Raw genomic sequence first — 20,262 nt, 5'->3', positions numbered from 1 at the left:
AGTTTCTAAGAGCCTGTTTGTTTGTTTTTGTTTTGGGTTTTTCAAGACAGGGTTTCCCTGTGTAGCCCTGGCTGTCCTAGAACTCACTGTAGACCAGGCTGACCTGGAACTCAGAGATCCGATTGCCTCTGCCTCCCAAGTGCATTTATATGGGATTAAAGGCGTGCACCACCACCGCCTGGCTCTTTGGACCTGTTTTGTTACTCCGAGAGTTGTCTGTCTTGGGTATTTTCTACAGGATGGGAGAGCGCAAGCACCAAGACCCGGTTTTCCTTCCTAGCTGCTGTTTTCTCACCAAAACATGTGGCTTGTTGCTGACCTTCAGTTGGAAACAGCTTGCATTTATACCTGCAGCCACATTGTCATTTATGTAAAGGCTTTAAACTTCAGTTGGTTTGTGACAGAATCTCACTAGGTAGCCAAGGCTAAACTCAAACTTCGTATCTATTTGTTTCCCAGGGGGGAGACTACAGCCTGTCCCCAGCTGTGCTTGAAAACATGTCAGACCACAAATGCTAGTTTTGTATTATGTAAGAACATCAGACCTCAACAAACATCACCGTGTAGGGAAAAAGGAGGTGCTGTGGTGCCCTGAAAAATGTTTTCTTTTGTTGGATAAAACACTCTGTGATTTAATAATAGATTTTGCTATTGAAAGATTTTTTAAAATTTTTCCTTTATTATTATTGTATGCATCTGTATATATGAGCATATATTATGTGTGTACATATGTGTATGTGTGTACATATACACCTATATACACACATAAGATGTGAGGGGTGTGCAAGCTGGAGGACAGCTCTGGAGGCAGTTCTCTCTCCACCGTCACATTGGTGCAGGAGCTGAAGCTAAGTGCCAGACTTGTACCATCAACTCCTCCACCCACTGAACTATCTTGCTGGCCCTAAAGATGTTTTTGAGCTCTTTGGAGTTTTTGTCTAGATTTTTCTTTTTCTTTCTTTCCTTCTTTTTTTTTTTTTTTTTTTTTTTTTTTGAGACAAGGTTTCATGTAGCCCCAACTTTCAACTCAATATGTAGCTAAGGATGATCTTGAACATTTGGTCTTCCTGCCTTTATATCCAGAGAGCTAGCTGGGATTACAGGTGTGTGCCACCCTGCCTTGAGTTACGTGGCTTGGGGACCAAAACTCTTGGGCTTCATGCACGGTAGGCAAGCATTCTGCCAATTGAGCTATATCCTTAGCTCCTAGGCATCAAGTTTTCATGAGTCTGTTTATCTCTCCTTCATGTCAGTAAGTTTTTTTGTGATTGTTGTATATATACGTATGCATGTGCATATGTGTTTTGGCATGCGTGTGCATATGTGCGTAAAGGCCAGAGATTGACATTAGATGTTTTCCTTAGTTGCTTTTCTCCTTAATTTTTGAGACGGGGCCTTTGACTGGCCATATTGGTAAGCCCTGGGGATCCTCCTGTCCCTGTCTTCCTATGACTGAGATTACAAGCATGCTGCTGTACCTACCTTTTTACCTACCTTCTCCGGGTCTTCATGCTTGGACAGCAAGCACTTTACCCAGATGAGCCATCTCTGGCTCCCACACAGCTCTTTGTAGGGCTGGAGAGGTGGCTCAGCAGTTAAGAGCACTTGCTGCTCTTGAGGAGGACCTGGGCTTGATTCCTAGCATCCACATGTTGGCTCATGACCATTTGTAACTCCGGTTTCAGGGAATCTGATGCTGTCTTTTGACCTCTGCAGGTACTAGGTACACATATGGTACACATACATAAATGTAGGCAAAACACTAATATACATAAAATAAAATAATTTTTTTATGAAAAAGTTCTTTTGTTTGGTACATACACATTTTAGGTTTTACTTTATTAGGTTGGGTTTGTTGAGACAGGGTGTCTTTGTTGGTCTAGAACTCACTGTTTAGAGGAAGCTAGTCTCTAACTTGTGACAGTTCTTCTGCTCCTGCTTCCCAGTGTGTGATTACAGGCAAGTGCAAGCATGCCAGGTGGATGTGCATGTGCATTTAGGGTAGCTTCTTCCTCTTGACGGCGTCACCTCATACCATTATATAAGGCCTTCTGGATCTGCCTTCTCTGCTCTGCTGCCTCCTCTTCAGATTGAGTTATGGCCATTCCTTTCTTTGATGGATCAATTCTATGATCCAGCCTTTTTCTGTTGAATTTTATTTTAAATTTTCTGATATTGAAATTTTGTTTTATTTTTTATTTATTTTTTATTTTTTTGTGGAGCTTAGGATCGAACCCAGGGCCTTGCACTTGCTAGGCAAGCATTCTACCACTGAGCTAAATCCCCAACCCCTTATTTGTTTTTATTGTATGTGCCTTGAGTATTTTGCCTGTATGTATGTCTGTGCATCACTTGTATCCATGCAGTATCCTTGGAGGCCAGAGCAGGGCAGTGGATCCCCTGTAACTGTAGTTACAGGTAGTTGTAAGCTGTCATGCGAGTGTAGCCAGTGCTCTTAACCTCCTGAGTCACCTCTCCTGACCCTCTACCCCACGCATTTTTTTTAAATTTTCATTTTATTTGTAATTATGTATACTTGTGTGTCTGTGTGTGGGTATGTGCACATGAATGCAGGTAGACATGGAGGCCAGAGGCATCAGATCTGTTTGTGAGTTTTGAGCTACTTAACATGGGCACCAGAAACAGAACTCTCGTCTTCTGGAAGGGCAGCGCGTACTCCAAATCACTGAGCCATCTTTTCAGGCACACTTGTTTTTTGTTTGCTTGTTATTTTTGTTTTGTTTTGTTTTTTGTTTTTTTGAGTGATGTGACATTGAGATTTATTATATATACAGTGTTCTGCCTGCATGCCAGAAGAGGGCGCCAGATCTCATTACAGATGGTTGTGAGCCACTATGTGGTTGCTGGGAATTGAACTTAGGACCTTTGGAAGAGCAGCCAGTGCTCTTAACTGCTGAGCCTTCTCTCCAGCCCTTGTTTGCTTGCTTAAAGATTTATTTGTAGCTGGGCAGTGGTGGCACACACCTTTAATCTCAATACTTAGGAGGCAGAGGCAGGAAGATCTCTGTGAGTTCAAGGTTGGCCTGGTCTACAGAATGCATTCCAAGGATAGCCAGGGTTGTTACACAGAGAAACTCTGTCACGAAAAACAAAACAAAACAAAATTTATTTATTTGTATTTTATGTATGAGTGTTTTGCTTGCATGTATTCTGTGCACCACGTGTGTGTCTGGTGGCTGCTGAGGCCAGAAGAGGGTGTTTGAGTCCTGGAACTGGAGTTAGATGGTTGTGACCCTCCATGTGGGTTCTGTGAACCAAACCCAGGTCTTCTGCAAGAGCAGCCAGCCAGTGCCTTTAACCTCTGAGCCATCTCAAATGAAGCTGGAAGGAGGGAGAGCAGATGAATGGGAACAGCCCTGTCTTGGGCATCAGTGAGCCACAATGATGAACCAGAGCACAGTGAACATTGCAGGGAAAGGGAAACCATCTCAGGGACATCATGTTTGTTCTACTGGTTCAGTCTCAGTTCTCCACATCATTTATTCAGTGGTCTGTATGTGTGTGCTCATACACGTACCTGCATGCATATTTGCCACAGCATGCAGGTGGAGGTCAGGGGACAACCTGCTGGACTTGGTTCTCTTTCCTTCCGCCATGTGGGTCATGGAGATTGAACTCAGACCATCAGAGTTGGTGGTAACTGCCTGAGCTGCTGAGTCATTTCACTGGCCCAGATTCTTCTCACTGTGTAGGCTTGGCTGTCCTAGAACTCAACTATATAGACCAGGCTAGCCTCAAACTTGAAGAGATCCAGTTGTCTCTGCCTCCTGAGTCCTGGGATTAAAAGTATGGGCCACCATGCCAGCTCTAGAAAGTTCTGTATAGTAAGACAATGTTCTTTGCCATCCCGAATTTGCCTAATTTCAACTTTGAATTAAGGTTGGATTTTATTAAAGAATTTATTTCTATGGAGGTGATCTAAAAACTTTGTCCTCTTAGTTAGCCTTGTAATATACTAATTTCTGTTTATCAATCTTCTTATTTTTTTCTTAATTTTTATAAACCATTTTTTTTGTGGATTTGTGGATGTGTGGATGAGTGTACCATGTGCATGCAGGTGCCTTCAGAGGCCAGAAGAGGGCATTAGATACCCTAGAACCTAGTTAGGGTTAGTTGTGACTTGATTGACATGAGCTCTGGAAACTGAAGCTGGGTCCTCTCAATGTTAGCCAGCAAGCCATCTCTCCTACCCTGGTTGTCCTGGAACTCACTGTGTAGACCAGACTGGCCTGGAACTCATAGAGATCCGCCTACTTCTACCTCCAGAGTGCTGGGATTAAGCCACGATACTTGGTGTTCTTTTTTTAATTTTAATTTTTATTTATTACTGCTGTGTGTGTGAGGGGGGCCACTTGTCATGGCATGTATGTGGAAGTCAGATGACAGCTGAGGATTCCGCTCTCATTCCTAGCCATTGTGTGGGTTCCTGAAGCTGAACTCAGTTCATCAGGCCTTCAGGGCAAGACTTTTACCCACAGGACCATCCTGCCAGCCCCCAGTCGTCATCTTTTTGTAGTTCACTTCTACCTGTTGTTCGGTTGGTTTTGTGTGTTGATTTTCTTGTGGTCCTGGTCGCTTAGCACCTCTGCCTACAGCTTCCTCAGGTGCGGAGTCGGCCTGGGTGTTCTCCTCATGGCAAGCCTTTGTCCTCTCAAGACTCTGGCCACACAGACTGTGCTGCTCTGTTTTATTCCTCTGTGGATTTGATCTGTTTGTGAAGTAGAATTGTGTCTTGGAAAATCTTGGAAAATTATAATGAAAACTCTTTGGGCTGGAACTTCCTTAAATACTGACTGAAAATCCTTTATGGCAATAGGAAAATCCAAGTTTTGTTATTCCTTGTCAATTTTTCTGGAACTTGTCGATTTCACCTGTGTATTCAGATTGATTGGCATAAAGCTTGTTTTTGATGTGGCATAGGTCTTTTGTCTTTGTAAGTGCAGGTGATTGGGCCAGAGGCTTCACACACACGTGGCTTGCACTGTGTCATTGAGTTGCACCCTGCCTCGTGTCTCTGCTCATCCTCAGCATCTAGTTTTACTTCTGTGATAGCATTGCCTCTGTGTTGGTCCCTTGCTTCCTGATTATTAATTATGAGAAGGGACACCCTTTGAGTTTCTTGGCTTTAATTCCTGCTATGTTTTACCTCTTTCCTTCACATTTCTTTGGTTCATTTCTCTGCTGTCTCTCATCTCTGGAGATGGGTTCTCTTTTCTACACAAACACCTAAGGCTCTAGGATTCTAGGGACTACACTGCCCTCCACAGACAGTGGTGACTATCATAGTGTTCCCACGTATAGTCCAGCTGCTTATAGAACAGTGCAAGCCTAACTCCAGATGCTTGGGTATGTCACTGGTCAGGCCTTTGCATCAGTGAGTGGCCTGTGTCCCATTCTGGGAGTGAGGTGGGCCCCATCTCTGATTCCTATAGCTTGATGAACTAGATTGTGGGGCACTTGGCACTACTTGAGTGTCACTGTTCACACTGTACACACACCTGCACTGGCTCACATGTGCCACATGCATGCTGGCAGTGAGTCTTTTGTTCTCTGGCCATTCCAGCTTTTATTTTCTCTGTCAGGGTGCCCTGAGTTTTAAGCCCAGGTTGCTAACTGGGCCCAGTGCACAGGAGCTCACATTCCTTGTAGGAGTAAATAAGTGAGTCTGTGAAGGGAGGAACCTTGCCTTCACTTGCTTGCAGGGCAGGTGGGGCACCCACATCACAGGAGCAAGTCCCACTAGGGTGCTTACTCTGCACGGCTCTTTCAGTGCCGCTGGATGCCTGCTAAAGAAGTGTGTCCCACTCCGTGAGGCTGTCTGCCAGGCTTTGTCCTAGTTGTGGGACAGGGGATACCCTCCTCCCTCACAAGACGCATTCTAATAGGGAGGTCACACGGCCTGTGAGGATGTGGTTGTAAGACTGTGAGTCCTGTCTCCTGCTGGAATACCATTCTATACCCTGACTTAGCATGGGCTGCTCTGGTACCGTGACTGATTGTGAGTTTTCAACTCTTGACAGATCCTGTGAGTTCAGTGGGGTGTCTCATTTTGACCTGGGGCTTCTTGTTTCCTGTTCCAATGGGAAGTATAATTTGGGTGCCCAAGATTAACTAGGCTCTGGCTCTCTCTGCCAAGATGTGCCCATCCAAACTGGGGAGGGAGCTAGTAACCCTCCCTTGGAGAGGCTTTGGATTTGTAGTAGCTGGACTAGAGTAGAGCTTGGGAGCCCTGAGCACACATCTCGGAGTCTCCCCCTGGCTGGGCCTAGCCACTGTACACTGGGCAGAGGCTGCTGGAGTCCCTGGTGTGGTCTGGTGGACAGAACTGAATCTAAGTCTTGGCCTTGGACACCTGCTGCCTGGCATGCCCTCCCCCTAGCCTCTACACTGGTATAATTAGCCCCATGACAGGTGCCATGGATTGAGTGCCTGGCCCAGCCCTAACCCAGTGATGCCCGGCCTCAGCCGACCTGCCTTGCCTGCTAGCCTGGGCTCCTGGCCCAAACCCTATCCCATGAGGTCCCCTGAGGCCTCAAGCCCCACCCTCCTTCCTCTGCTCCAAACACACCCACTGGAACAGAGACAGACAGGCAGAGCAGACAGGCAGAGCCCCAGCAATGGCCTGGCCTCAGGCTCTGGGAATCCCCAGGCAGGTGCTGGCCCTGGCCCTACCCTCAGTTCATGTCCAGGTGGAACAACTCTAGCCTGGTGGCCTCATCATTCCACCAAGCAGCCTTTGGTGAGACCTGGTGGGCAGCTTACAGGGTCAGTGGGCTCTCACTGGGCTGTATTTGGCCCTCCTCTCTCTGTGTAGCCATAGCATCCGCTTAGCCCTACCAACTATTATTCTTCCCCTAGTGTAAGAAGAAGCACACGCTGCTGTGTCCTGACTTTGCCCGCAAGGGTATTTGTCCCCGTGGTGACCAGTGCCAGCTGCTCCATCGTAACCAGAAGCGACATGGCCGGCGGACAGCTGCACCTCCTACCCCAGGGCCCAGTGATGGGGCCCCCAGAAGCAGGGCCTCAGCTGGCCATGTACTCAGGTGACAGGTCATATGGGTGCTGCATATGTGAGCTTATGTGAACTGGAGGTGGCCCATCCCTGCTCTAAGGACATTTAGGACCCTCTGGGGTAAAGTCTCACCCCAAAACTGTGGGCTTTAGATCCAAAAGGGAATCTCAGTTGGAGACAAGAGCTCCTAAGATGCCTATATTCTAGATCCCTAAATGTGGACATAGTCACAAACATCCCCATGCATGGAGGCTTTCAGAAACCCACTCCTTACTTGGTAGGAGGAGTATGCCCCTGAAGGATAGGGAAACCAGAATTGTGCCCATCTCCTGTGGATTGTGGGGACTCCCTGCAGATGAACCCTAGACCCCAGAAGGTGAGGAATGGAGCTGGAATCTCACAGGCTTCAGCCCCATCTGCCTCAGGTCAAAGGCTCTGAAACCAGCTTGTCCTTGGACTGTACACCAGGCTTAGATCTGTATAGATATGCCCAATAGCCTCTAGGGTTGGGTATGGAGGTGAGAGTCTAGAAGCCCTGTTTAAGGATAGGTGCCATGCAAATAATTGACAAGTACCCTTTCTCTCCACTATCTGCGGGAGAAGTCACCCACCCTCACTATTGTTCCCCCTTCCATGCAGGAAGCACTCGACTGCTCAGCGCCCTGCCAGACTGATGTCCAGTGGTCTGGCCTCCAGAACTGAGGCCCCAGTTTCCCCTCCCCACTCCCCAAGGGTATTAGCCTCCACCTCTACCCTGTCTTCAAAGGCCACCGCTGCCTCCTCCCCTTCCTCCTCCCCCTCTCCTAGCTCCCCCACCCCATCCTTGGACCAGGAAGAAGCCGCCTCTGGGACAGGTGGGACAGGCTCAGGAACAGGCTCCAGCAGCCTCTGCAAGCTGCCATCCTTCATCTCCCTGCATTCCTCCCCGAGCCCAGGAAGCCAGAGTGGGCCCCAGTCCCCCAGGAGCCCCCGCACCAAGGACTCAGGTGAGCAGTCTAGTCCCTCCTGGATCTTTTAAAATGTGTACTTCAGAATGGCATCTCTGGGTGGGGCCTGGGAGTCAGTGTACCAGGTGCCCAGGGCAGGCCAGTGAGGAGCAAGCACAGCAGTGGCCGCCTTGAAGACCACCCCAGCGAGGGCTGATTTAATTAGAAAGCACCCATTTCTGTTAATTTGTTCTGGAAGATCACCGCACACTCCTGGAGAGAACAGATGTTCCCTCTCCCCAATGAGCGTTTGGGGCTTGGTAAATGGCTCCACTCAGCCTTGTTTAGGAGAGAAAAGAGGATTTTATGGCTGCAAACGACCCTTTCTGTAAACATTTTACAGCTCTCTGCGCGTTTGAGTGACGATAAACCCCACGCAGCTCGGCGGGCTGCAAATTTGCGACCATACGGCTATCATTTTATTGTCATATTTCACGGCCGTAACGTTAATGGAAGATGCTTGCTGCAGGCTTCTCTAACAGCCCCACTGAGCACACTGAAGCGCCTGCTGTAGGGGCTGCCTCCTGGTTACATCGTCCTTCTTGGGTGCAGAGTGGATGATACCAGGCCTTGCCCAACTGGAACCTAAATGGGGCAACAGTTCCTTCCATGTAGGTGGCCACTGACTAGTGAGCAGCTGTGGACCTTGAGGCAGTGTGTGTTTGTAAAGATCATGAACCCAAAAGTGAATCCCAGGACCAAAGGAGCCATAGGGTACTTAGACCCTACCTATAGTTTAGACAGACTAGAAGAGGGCTCCAGAAAGCTCATGAGGCTTGTTCAGCCAGGAAGGGAGCTGGAGGGGCGGGTGCAGCTGAGCCTGGGACAGTCTCTGGCAGGAAGCCTAGCTGTGCCTCTGAAGCAGCCCAGAGGACAAATGGGGGCTAACCTGGCCGAGGGAGTTGAATCTGCAGGCCTGGGCCCAGCTGCTGGGCCTCACTCCTGTCTTTGGCTGGCTGGACAGTGAATGGAATTAACAGCCCTGAAGAAAGGAACCCCGCCACGAGAAGAGAGGTCTTACAGGGGCACGTGGGTCGTGCCACATAGCCACATTGAAATAGCTGTGGCCAGCGGGATACTGTCAACCTGGGAGAATGACACAGAACATTTATGAAAAGAAAGCTCTCACCAGGCAGGAGCCCTCAGGACATGCTATTCCAGGGACCCTCTTTTTCCTGCCCTCCTGCCTCCAGGCCCTGTCAGCTTCTATTGGTCTTACTCACCTCACCCCTGGGGCCACCTGCTTGCACACATCTCAGTTTTCCATGTGGGAAGCACACCTGCCTTGTCTGTGTCTGGCAGCCTTGCTCTCAGGTGTGAGTGTGGCAGGTGTCTGCACGTGCCCAGTATTTATAGCTTGGCCTTCTGAGTGTTGTGGCTCCCACCTGAGGGCCCACTGTACAGGGGCTGCCTGGCCCTCCTCAGCGGCCACACAGTCCAGAAAGACCTTGAACTGGCAGGGTCCGTAGGTCCCCTTCCCTCTCTGCCTTCCCTCTCAGGGCCTGGCTGGCGGCAGGCACTGAAGAGGTAGATCAGAGCTGGAGGACACCTGGCTCCTTGCAGACCCTTGCTGGCAGGCCTGGGCTGGTAGTTTGCCCTGTCCTGAGCCTCAGCCAGAAACTTGGAGTGGGGAAGTTCCTTCTGGGCTGGAGTGGCTTGATACTTGACCTTTGCTCTCTTTGCAGGGAAGCCGCTACACATCAAACCACGCCTGTGAGGCTCCCTGGGGACCAGCCCACACCTACCTCAGACCCTCACCCCTGGAGAAGATGGAGGCTCTACCCACCACTGCTCCTGAGGAGAAGCAGCCTGCCACTGAGCCCAGCTGGGGCTATAAGCAGGGGCACATAGCTCCTCCCATTTGGCTTACAGCCTTTGGAGGCCTTTGTGTGCCCAGGCCTTGTTCTCCTTCCTCAAGCCAAGGCCCTGTCCATTCCCTGTTCCTCCCCCTCCTCCCACCCCACCCAAGGCACTCAGCCTCACATTAGGATTTATCCCTGGCTCCCCACCCATCAGGGTGCCATGTGAGGTTCACCCCAGTCTGTCTCCTGTGGTGGGTGTGGCAATAGCTGTAGGATTTGTGCCCAGCCCTCTCCATCCAGGACTCCTGCCCAGGGAAGAGGCCACTGGCCAGGATTCCCTGGTGGGCATTTGATGTTCAGCAATAAAGGTTTTATCCTGTGTCTAGTTGGTCTGTCTTGACTACTACGCAACCACAGGACCCTGGACATACCAGAGAGGAGCCCTGTACTACCTTTGGCAGGACTAATCCTGTTCTAACCAACTCTGGTGTGTTTCAGAGGCTCAGAAGCAGCCTTTCCTCTTGGCCAAGTCAACACGAATGGGGTTTGCTGGGCTTCAGAGCATAATCTGATGTTATGTGGGACAGGCTGGGACCAAGGCAGAGGAAGAGAGGGCCTAGCTACCCTGGGGAGGAGTATGGCTTGGAAAAGCCTCCTCACTGGAGAGGGAAAACTGCACACGGGGTCATTCAAGTGCCCCTTCCAAGGTTGAGGCATGGACCATCAAAGGATTTGCTTACAGGCCCCCAGTGATGCAGGCCAGCAACCTCCTGGTGTGTGTACTGAATATTTGTATAGGTCAGCTCCTGCCCATGCTGTAGTGTGGTGTGTGAGACCACTACCATGTAGCCTGGGCCCATGTTACCCCTGTGACTCAGAACCCCAAGCCCCTCAGCCTCTGCTGTACCAAGTCTGTCTTTCGGGATCTTGGTGCCCAATCCACACACAGGTGGTAAAGACCTCTGCCCTCCAGGCTATAGGAGATACAGGTATGCCGTTTGTACTCCACCACAGCCCCTGCCAAGGACGTGAGTTTCCTCACCTAGGCCTCCATGAGAAAACACGTTTATCCACAAAAACTGTCCAGCATAGGCAGGTCTAGCCATGTGGCCCGGCACCCCTCACTATCACCCTGTCACTCTTATCAAGGCCCTACTGTGGGGAGTTGAGTAGAAGAGTGGGCTCTGAACCTGAACTAGTCCAAAGGAAAACCTGAGATCACCCATCAGTGAACGGATCAGAGTCCCCTGACACTGGACCCCTGGAGCTTGATGGGCAGGGCCTGTAGGCGGGCCAAGGTGAGTTTCTTCCTGTTGGCAAGTCCAACCCAGGCAGGCGTCCTTGCCTGGCATGAACTGTGGCTCCTAGATGCCTTATTGGGGCGTTGCCCTATGCCACCTACAACCCCGGCCTTAAGCGGACCCTCCATTGTTTAGCCAGGGTTCCCATGTGAGCACCAGCAGAGGAGGTGGAGGTAGGGGGTGGAGAAGGCACACGTTGCTGGACTAGTGGTAGAGTGTTTGCCTAGAATGTGAAACTCTTAAGTCCACTGAAATGGAGTACCACACATACCACAGCCACCCAGGGCCATCTCTGTATTCTCCCTGTGCTTCTGGGGTACCCACCCATGAGACACTATGAAAAGAAAGTCTCTGGCAAACAGATCTGTCTCCCTCCTCTCCCTGGGTAGGAGGAGGATCTGTCTCCCTCGGGTAGACCTAGCTACAGGATACCAGGCTGCAGCATTGACCTGTTCCCTGTCCCCCACCTCTTGCCCTAAGGCTGATACTCCACAGGTTGGCAAAGGGCTCCTCAGGCTGGGATCCTTAAGCACTCTGGCTTCATAGGTAGGTTCTAGGCAAGCATACCCTCATGCTTTGTGCTCACTTCCCAAGTGAGCACCACTGTAGGCTGGACTCCTGACTAGCCCAATGGGCACTTGTACTCAACTAGTACTGGTATAGGCTGAGACAGACATTATAGGTGCTGCTCTTCTGGCCCTACCTCACTTCTTTACTATCTGCAGGACTTAGCAAGCACTTGACAGAGGCACATGCAGCCTCCAGACCATGGTGGATGGGCTAGAGATCTTCAACCTTGCAGGAGAGTGAGCAGCAGGCAGCTAGTCCTCACATGATCCAAGTCCCAAGGAGCTAAGTGAGATGTGGGTGTATATGGGCAGCTGCCAGTGGTAGGGCCTGCTGGACAGAGCCATGCAGTAGGAACTCATGAGCCCCAAAGCCGGTCCCCTGAGGCTAGCAGGCCAACCTATCCACCTCCCAGTTGAGGAGCCTTCCAGCTACATTAATCAGAGGGCCCAGATGTTGCTTCCTCTGAGTAAAGGACCCAAGGGTAGAGACTGTTCCTGGAAGTGTATTTGTCATCCAATAGTCGTTGGAGCTGTTGAGCTAAGTACACTGAGCCCAATAGCAAGCAAGTAGCCTTGAGTAATCTCAGGAAGTAGGTGGTACTGGTTGTTTGGGGTGGCATTATGGGCACCCTAACCTCTCCATCACTTCTCACAATCCAATTCCCCTCTACTCAGAGTCCTTGAAGAATCCCTGGGCCTGGGTCTCCCAGGCTCCTCAACATCCCCCTCAAGTCTGACCTTGATCCCGCAGCCCTGGCTATTCTTCCAAGCAGTCCCTCCCCAGCTATCTCCCAGCATTCAGGGCTTACCCTTCCCTCTGCTCACATCTGAGGCTCTCCTGTCTCCTTGGCTTTCCCCACACTTCACCCAGCCAACCCAGCAGCCTCCAGCCAGCAGCAACTCAACAACTGTCCTAGAGTCAAAAAAACAAAAAAAAACAAAAAAGACAAAAACAAAAAACAAAACCCTGTTGTAGATAAGACCACAGCTCAGTGCAGCCTGGGAAATGCCAACAGAAGCAAGTGCCAGCCCCTGCCTACTGTGTTCCTGACCTGACACCCTGAGACAGTGAGTGAACACACTTTTTGAGGTGCTGTGCTTATGATGGTTCTTGGCATACTGGGAGGGAGTCAACATTCTCCTTTTGCCTTTTTTTTTTTTTTTTTTTTTTTTTTTTGAGGCAGATTTTTGGTTTTGGTTGTGTGTGTGTGTGTGTGTGTGTAGCCCTGGCTGTCCAGGAACTTGATCTGTTGACCAGGTAGGCCTTGAATTCAAGAGACCTGCCTGCCTCTAAGTACTGGGATTAAAGGTGTGCGCCACCATACCTGGCTTGCTTTTTTTTTTTTTTTTTTTCTCTTCCTTTTTCTTAATGTAGACAGGCAAAACAAACAAACAAAAACCAAAAACCAAAAAACAACAGGGCTGGAGGAGGCAGGCTGTCCAGTATCAGTATTTCAGTATTTCCTTCCTCTACTCTCAGTGTGCCCAAGGGCACATGGGATGCCATGCCCAGACCTGTAGCTCGTCCTTAAGGCCCTGGGCTTCTGGGACTCAGCCTTTTGCCAAGCTGTAGGAGACAGGCTGCTGAAACACGGGCTCACTTAGTGAGCCCTCATGCTCTATCTCAAAGACCCCACTTTAGGCCCAGGTTCACTCGTCTTGGACAAAGCCTGTTACTGTTCACAGCCTGTTTTCTCATCTGTAGAGGGGACATGTACCCTGACATGGCTGTGGGTACCACCTCAGCACCAGAGTCCCAAGCTGTGTCCCAGCAATGCGTCTCTGAAGCCTCCTCTGGGACAGGCTGAGGGGAGACCTTTGTGGGGGGGTTCCTCACGCTTTTGTTTGCTTCCTCCTGCATAGGGGAATATGAAGGGGAAGAGAGTCAGGGCACCACAGGACATCGTGGGAAGAAGGCTCTGGGAGCTGCCAGACATTCTTCCTATAAAATGGCAGGCACCTGAGAGGGAGCAGGCAAAGCCTCTGACATGGCATCCTGGGATAGGTATCTTGTGACCATCCTTCCAGGCTTTTTTTCTGTGCACAAATGGTTTACATTGAAGATTTCTGTTTTAAATAGTTAAAGGAGTATAACCACAATAAAGATAACAGAGGAGAAAAACGCCCGCTCCGAGTCATGCCCAGCTGTTGCTCCTAAGTGCACTCACTCTTTCTCCATCTTCTGTTGGGGTCGGGAATTCTGGGAGGGAGGGGGTCGCAAAGCTCACACCTCCTTGTCAGCTACCCTCCTCCTTCTTCTTGAGTTTCTCTTGCTCTGAGTCTGCCTCCCAGTAGGTGTAGAGAGACATTCAGTGGGAGTGAAGATGGCAATCTGTTTTCCACCTGCCACCTCAACTCTCGCCCACCCTGCAAGGCGCCTCCAAACCGCAGTGGTGGGCAGCTGGGTCTGAGATTCCTTGTGGGCCCTGCTTGGCATCTCTTTGGCAGGCGTCCAGGCTCGTCGGCCCCATCGCATTCAATGGGTCCTCTACCTCAGGTGGCCCCTGAGACCTGCTCCCCTAGCCCCATGGTGGTCCACAGGCATCTGTCCCTCTCCACCTACCACACCGGTCAGAGGCCTGCGGTTCCACCGTGCATCCCGCCGCCGCCCGAGGTGCCAGCAACTTTGTTGACTGAATTCCTGAACCCGTCCCAACCACAGGATAAAAATAGCCGGCGCTCCCTGGGCAGCTCGGAGTCACCGGTGTCAGGATGGTTAGAGGTCCCCGTTCTGGGGACTCCAGGCCGGTCGTGCCGCGTGCGGGACACAGCCAGCTAGGCCACCTAGCGGAACCGAGACGTCGAGGGAATCGCCTGGGCGCACCTTCACCGCACCCTCTGCTCGTGCGACCCTGGGACCTCAGGGCCCAGGGGTAGAGAAGTCTGACGCTTGGTCTCGCGCCCTCCGCTGTGCAGTCCCACGCGGCGGCCACCAGGGGGCCCTGCCCACTCCTCTTGCCGGCGGCCCATCCCCACCCCTTCCCACAGCTGTTTCCCGCAGGAGATTGACAGCTGGGCTCCCGGTTGCCATGGGGATAGGCAAATGAAGGCGGCAGGGCTGGGCCTCCGATTGGCCCGGGGGCGCCGGCCCCCACCTGGGGAGGCGGGCCCAGGAGCGCGTCTCTATAAAGGCTTGCGCGGCTCGGTGCAGGGTCGAGGGAGGCGGGGCCGGCTGGCAGCGCGGGTGGGGCGTGGGGCGGGGCGGGAGAGCCCCGAGCGCGGCGGAGCCCCGGGCGCGGCCTCTGCACCCGCCAGGCTGGGACAGCGGAGGAGCAGGAGGAGGAGCGCAGGATCGGGGCCCTTCGCCCGCCCGCAGCGGGCCGGGGGGCCGCCCGAGAGGCCTGGCCGGCGGCGCTCCCTGAGCGCAGCCGGGAGTTGACTGCACGAAACTTTTTCTGCACCCTTCGGCGGTGCGACCAGAGCCTGCGCCCACCGCGGCACAAACCTCGATCCGGAGTGGGGGGGGAGCTAGGGGGAGAGAGGCCCGCGGCTCCCCCCGCTCCCCCGCCGCCCGTCGGGGCGCGGCCGGGCGCGGCGGCGGCGACGGCGGCGGCGGGGCTGGGGCCCCGGGCGATGGCCGCGGAGCTGGCGATGGGCGCAGAGCTGCCCAGCAGCCCACTGGCCATCGAGTACGTCAACGACTTCGACCTGATGAAGTTCGAGGTGAAGAAGGAGCCGCCCGAGGCCGAGCGCTTCTGCCACCGCCTGCCACCCGGCTCGCTGTCCTCGACGCCCCTCAGCACGCCCTGCTCTTCGGTGCCCTCTTCGCCCAGCTTCTGCGCACCCAGTCCGGGCACCGGCGGCGGCGCGGGCGGCGGGGGCGGCGCGGCTCAGGCCGGGGGCGCCCCGGGGCCGCCGAGTGGAGGCCCCGGCGCTGTCGGGGGCGCCTCAGGAAAAGCGGTGCTGGAGGATCTGTACTGGATGAGCGGGTACCAGCACCACCTGAACCCGGAGGCGCTCAACCTGACGCCCGAGGACGCCGTGGAGGCTCTCATCGGCAGCGGCCACCACGGCGCGCACCACGGCGCGCACCACCCGGCGGCCGCTGCGGCCTATGAGGCCTTCCGGGGCCAGGGCTTCTCGGGCGGCGGTGGCGCGGACGACATGGGTGCCGGCCACCACCACGGCGCACACCACGCTGCTCACCACCACCACTCTGCCCACCACCACCATCACCACCACCACCACCACCACGGCGGCGCGGGCCACCACGGCGGCGGCGCGGGTCACGGCGGAGGCGGCGCGGGCCACCACGTGCGCCTGGAGGAGCGCTTCTCCGACGACCAGCTGGTGTCCATGTCGGTGCGGGAGCTGAACCGGCAGCTCCGCGGCTTCAGCAAGGAGGAGGTCATCCGACTGAAACAGAAGCGGCGCACGCTCAAGAACCGCGGCTACGCGCAGTCGTGCCGCTTCAAGCGGGTGCAGCAGCGGCACATTCTGGAGAGCGAGAAGTGCCAGCTCCAGAGCCAGGTGGAGCAGCTGAAGCTGGAGGTGGGGCGTCTGGCCAAGGAGCGGGACCTGTACAAGGAGAAATACGAGAAGTTGGCGGGCCGGGGCGGCCCCGGGGGCGCGGGCGGGGCCGGCTTCCCTCGGGAGCCCTCGCCGGCGGCGCAGGCTGGCCCCGGTGCAGCCAAAGGCGCGCCCGACTTCTTCCTGTGAGCGCCGGACCCTGGGCCTGGCCGCCGCCGCCGGGGACAAGTTGGCGCAGGCCGCCCCGGCCTCGGCTGGGACTCGGAGGCCCGGGACACGCGCGGCGCGCGCGCGCGGCGGTGCAGCTGCCGTGGTCCTCCCGTCCGCCCGGTGCGTCCCGCCGCGAAGCTCCCAGCGCCAGGTAGCTACCGCGGTGCGCCTCCTCCGCCGCCGAGCCACCGGCTCCGAACGACCTCGGGGTCGCCGCCGTCTAGACGTTGTCGAGGTTCCTCGGCGCCCCGGGAATGGTGAATCCTAGCGAAGCCCGAGCCGGGTCTGACTTCCTCGGCAACGTTCGCTTGTACAGACGGGGAGCGCAGTTCTGCGTCCCGACCTCCGCCCACCCGCAGCGGGGCCGCGCTGCCACCAGCTCCCGGTAGCCTCCGCCGGCCCTGCGCTCCTCCGTCGACTTTCTTTCTGTCTCTCTTTCCTAGCCCTGTTTTTACTCCTCCTCCTCCTCCTTTTTAAAGCGGTCTTATTTTCACAACGTGAATATTTATTTTGCTTGATAATTAGAAAACCCAGAGGAATCCCCTGGTCTCCGTGCTCCCTCGGAGGTCGGCGAGTGCCCGCATGTGCCCTCGCTCGTTCGCTCGCTCCGAGGGGTCCCGGCCTTGCCTGCCCTCCAGCCCGCTTGTCCCCACCCTGTCCGGTTCTCCCTGTAGAGGAAGCCGAGGAACTTACCTGCGTGTCGGTCCCACTGCCCTGCTATACTCGACTGGGGGAGGGGGGTGGGGGGTTGGCCGTGCTCAGCCGGGTGGGGGCTGGCCCGGACTCCCGCGCTGCTATTTCTCTATGCACCAGATCGTATTTATGACTCCGGGGAAATATATCTTATTTTAACCTTCCAGAGAAGTGAAAGAATTTTAAAAGTAATGCACAGTTCTAGAAGAAAATTTTTAAAGAGGAGGCTTAGGCCTGAGCCTCCTGGCATGGGCGGGTGGTAAGGTGTTTTTATTTAATTTAAATGGTGTTTCGTTTGTGGAATCTTTTTTAAAGCTTGGTCGCTTTTTGGACTAGCCGGGAGAGAGGCCCGGCGGTGGGCACTCTAAGCTGGGCGCTTCTGCACGGGCTGAGATCTGGTTTTCTGAGGCTTGGCTCCGGTGCTCTGAGGCTCCTCCAGTCCTCTGCTGCTCCCAGGAGGCTCCTGCTGAGCTTTCTGAACAGGACGTTAGACAACTCGTTGAAAAAAAAATTGTGTTGTTGGTTTTTGTTGTGTTCTTTTTTTTTTTTTTTTCATTTGTTACGAAACTGAGGAAAGGAAAAAATTTAAAAAAAAATAATAAATCTGTTTAGATCCAAAAGTCACTGGAACCTGGCTGATGTCTGTGGCTTTCATTTTTTACATGTTTCTTCTGGAATAGAAAAATATGGAAATCCTTGGATTGAGTGTTACTTGAGCTGCCGTGTCCAGAGAGGCAAGAACAGGGAGAACTGGACCAGGAGGGAAATGTATCTGTCAGTACCCAAGACAGCATTCTCTGGCTGGCCCTCTTGCCATAGAGGCAGGGCAGAGGCTGCAGGCGTCCTTGGTGGTGAGTTCAAGTTCATTGCAGCTGTATCCTGGTGGCCTGAGCTGTCCTGGCCATTCTTGCCAGCTGTCCCTCTCCCAGGGGGAGGCCCAGCCTCTTTTCTCCAAAGCATGCAAGCCCAACCTGTGTAGTAAGAGAGATCTCTGAGAATCTCACCTTTCCTTTCGAGGCTGTGGGCAGCTACAGACTTTTAGATGACAGTTCCCTCCCTTCATGAGAGTGTAAAGGTCCGCAGTTTGCAAATTTAGAGCCCAGAGGGGCTCCTGCCTAGAGTGTGGCTCTGTGTCAGAAGTCAGTCGGAGCTCTACATCCATTGCACAGTAGCTTCAGTCTTGAGACAATCCGGAGTTCAGTCTCCACCCCAGGTCCAAGAAAGGCAAATCACCTTTGTCCCCCGGCTCCTTTTGCCTTAGGAAAAAAAAAAAAAAACAACTCAGGGAGAGCCTCATAGGACCCCAGGCTGGGAGCAGCTGAGCCAGCGTTTTGGGGGAGAAAATGCTGTTGGAAAGGAAAGAAATGGACACTGTGTGTTGAGGACTCTGTGGTCACTCAGGACCTGTCTCCGAACGTCCCCCAAGAGGGTGGTTCTGTAATGGCTCCAGGCAACGGAAGGGGAACACAGAGATGGGGCTTCTGTTCTTGACTAGGATTTAGGTGTTTCATTGGACCCCCAGCAGCCAAGTTTCCCTCAACTCAGAGCCCTTTCTTGGGAAGACAAAGTGCATGAACTTCCCCCAATGAAGCTGGAACCTGCAAGTCTCACCTCACACTGAATGAGTTCTTTTAACTCAACCCACACTGGTCTCTCTCAGCATCCAGTACTCGAGGCTTTGCCTGTCCCCTTTGAGCGTCTGGGACTCCACTGCAGCATTGCTGTGGTACTCAGGAGCCACAGTATGCTGGTGTCCTCTTAGGACTGCTCCAAGTTCTCGTCCTATTTGTGAGGGACTAGATCTGATTTCACTTACCTTCTCCTCCCTCTTCTCTCTTTACTCGGCTCTTCCTCCAGGACGGGTGAGGCATACGATGGTCTTTTCTAGAAGCCTTTTGGGGAGCTCAGAAACCCCGTGTGTGGGAAGTTCCTTTGGCTTTTCCTTGTCCTGTGCAGGGAAGGAAGCCCTGGTCTGTGCCCAAGGAGGGTACTCTTACACAAAGCGCTCTCTCTCTCTCTCTCTCTCTCTCTCTCTCTCTCTCTCTCTCTCTCTCTCCTTTTTGGTTGTCTGAGACAGGATTTCTCTGTGTGGCCCTGCCTGTCCTGGAACTCAAAGATCCACCTGCCTTGTCTCCCAAGTGCTGGGATTAAAGGTGTGCACCACCACTCCTGGTTTAAGACTCCCATTTTCTAAGGAGGTCTCATTATGTCCCCGAGAACCTTGCTGAAGATGAGGTGGTGAGGGTGGAAAAACTTCAGGTATCCTGTTTCCTGGCTCAGAGGTTGGGGTGTTTGAGGTGCCTTAGAGCTCCATTTAAAATGGTCTTGAGAGTTCTGTGGGTGCCAATGTACGTGTGTGTGCATGCGCGTGCAGATGTGCATGCTTGTCCATTCTGTGTTGGTGTGTCAGGGCAATAGCAGTACCAGGTATTGGCTATGGCCTACCTGGACCACAGGGGCTAGAGGACAATGTGGTTTGGGGACTGAGACAAGGGTGACCATAGTCCAAACTGGAATTAGCCTTCACTCAGTGCCTTGTGCACTGTTCATCCAGGGCCTCACCGGCTCCTCAGGTGCTCTAAGAGGCAGCCATGATGTCACCAAGAGGAGCCTGGTGTCTCCTAAGCCTCAGTATGAGAACCAGAGCAGATCAGGCCTCCAGTCCTTGCCCACCAGCCATTCTGGTCTGAGGATGTGGGGTGGAGTGGGGTAGGAGAGATACCTTGCTATGCTAGCAAGGCTGCCCGAGGACCACAAGATCTGCTCAGTTTATACCCCACGCCCTGCACCCCACACACATCCTTCCACCTGCCTCCTGGGGACCAACAGGGACTAAAATGACCAACAACGGATCTAGCAAGAGAGCTCAGCTATGTCCTGGAGGAACATTTGAGGCTGTTTGGTCTTTTCCTGTGGTCTGCAAAGATCTCACCACACAGCACAGACTCCAGCAGATTAAACTTCACGGAAAAGCCTGCAAACCAGGATCCATGAGTGTTATCATGTTGCAGGTAGCCCTGTCCTGGCTCTGCCGCTAGTTCTGGGCAGCCCATTTATAAGCCCCACTTCTGCGTATGGAACAACTCCACCTCAGCTACAGCTGGATACCGCTCTGCCCTCCTCCACTCCCTTCCCTGCACATTGAAGCCCCTCCACCACCACCCCACCCGTCTCTATTTACAGCTAGCTCTAAAGTTG

The 20,262-nt window shown here is 53.3% G+C and overlaps 2 protein-coding genes across 2 annotated transcripts in view; both read left to right on the top strand.

Moving 5' to 3' along the window:
• The window catches only part of Zc3h3 (zinc finger CCCH-type containing 3), a 79,353-nt gene extending 69,151 nt beyond the window's left edge, over positions 1 to 10,202 (top strand). Inside the window, exons 10-12 of the mRNA XM_036208683.1 lie at positions 6,880 to 7,064; positions 7,673 to 8,019; positions 9,705 to 10,202. Coding sequence (XP_036064576.1) covers positions 6,880 to 7,064; positions 7,673 to 8,019; positions 9,705 to 9,736 — 564 coding nt within the window. The 3' untranslated portion in view covers positions 9,737 to 10,202. The remainder of the gene's footprint in view (positions 1 to 6,879; positions 7,065 to 7,672; positions 8,020 to 9,704) is intronic.
• Positions 10,203 to 14,852: 4,650 nt separating this feature from the next.
• On the top strand, positions 14,853 to 17,681 carry Mafa (MAF bZIP transcription factor A). The gene has a single exon (XM_036208477.1). It carries the CDS (start codon positions 15,265 to 15,267, stop codon positions 16,348 to 16,350), a length of 1,086 nt encoding a protein of 361 aa, XP_036064370.1. The 5' UTR covers positions 14,853 to 15,264; the 3' UTR covers positions 16,351 to 17,681.
• The last annotated feature ends 2,581 nt before the right edge of the window (positions 17,682 to 20,262 follow it).

Source organism: Onychomys torridus, chromosome 16 (assembly GCF_903995425.1).
Source record: "Onychomys torridus chromosome 16, mOncTor1.1, whole genome shotgun sequence".
Lineage (NCBI taxonomy): Eukaryota > Metazoa > Chordata > Mammalia > Rodentia > Cricetidae > Onychomys > Onychomys torridus.
Note: the sequence above shows the minus strand (reverse complement) of the source record. Positions and strands in the feature narration are given on the sequence as shown.

What these genes read in the sequence shown, in the direction of transcription:
- Mafa (XM_036208477.1), top strand. Translation starts at nt 15,265, where the DNA reads ATGGCCGCGGAGCTGGCGATGGGCGCAGAGCTGCCCAGCAGCCCACTG.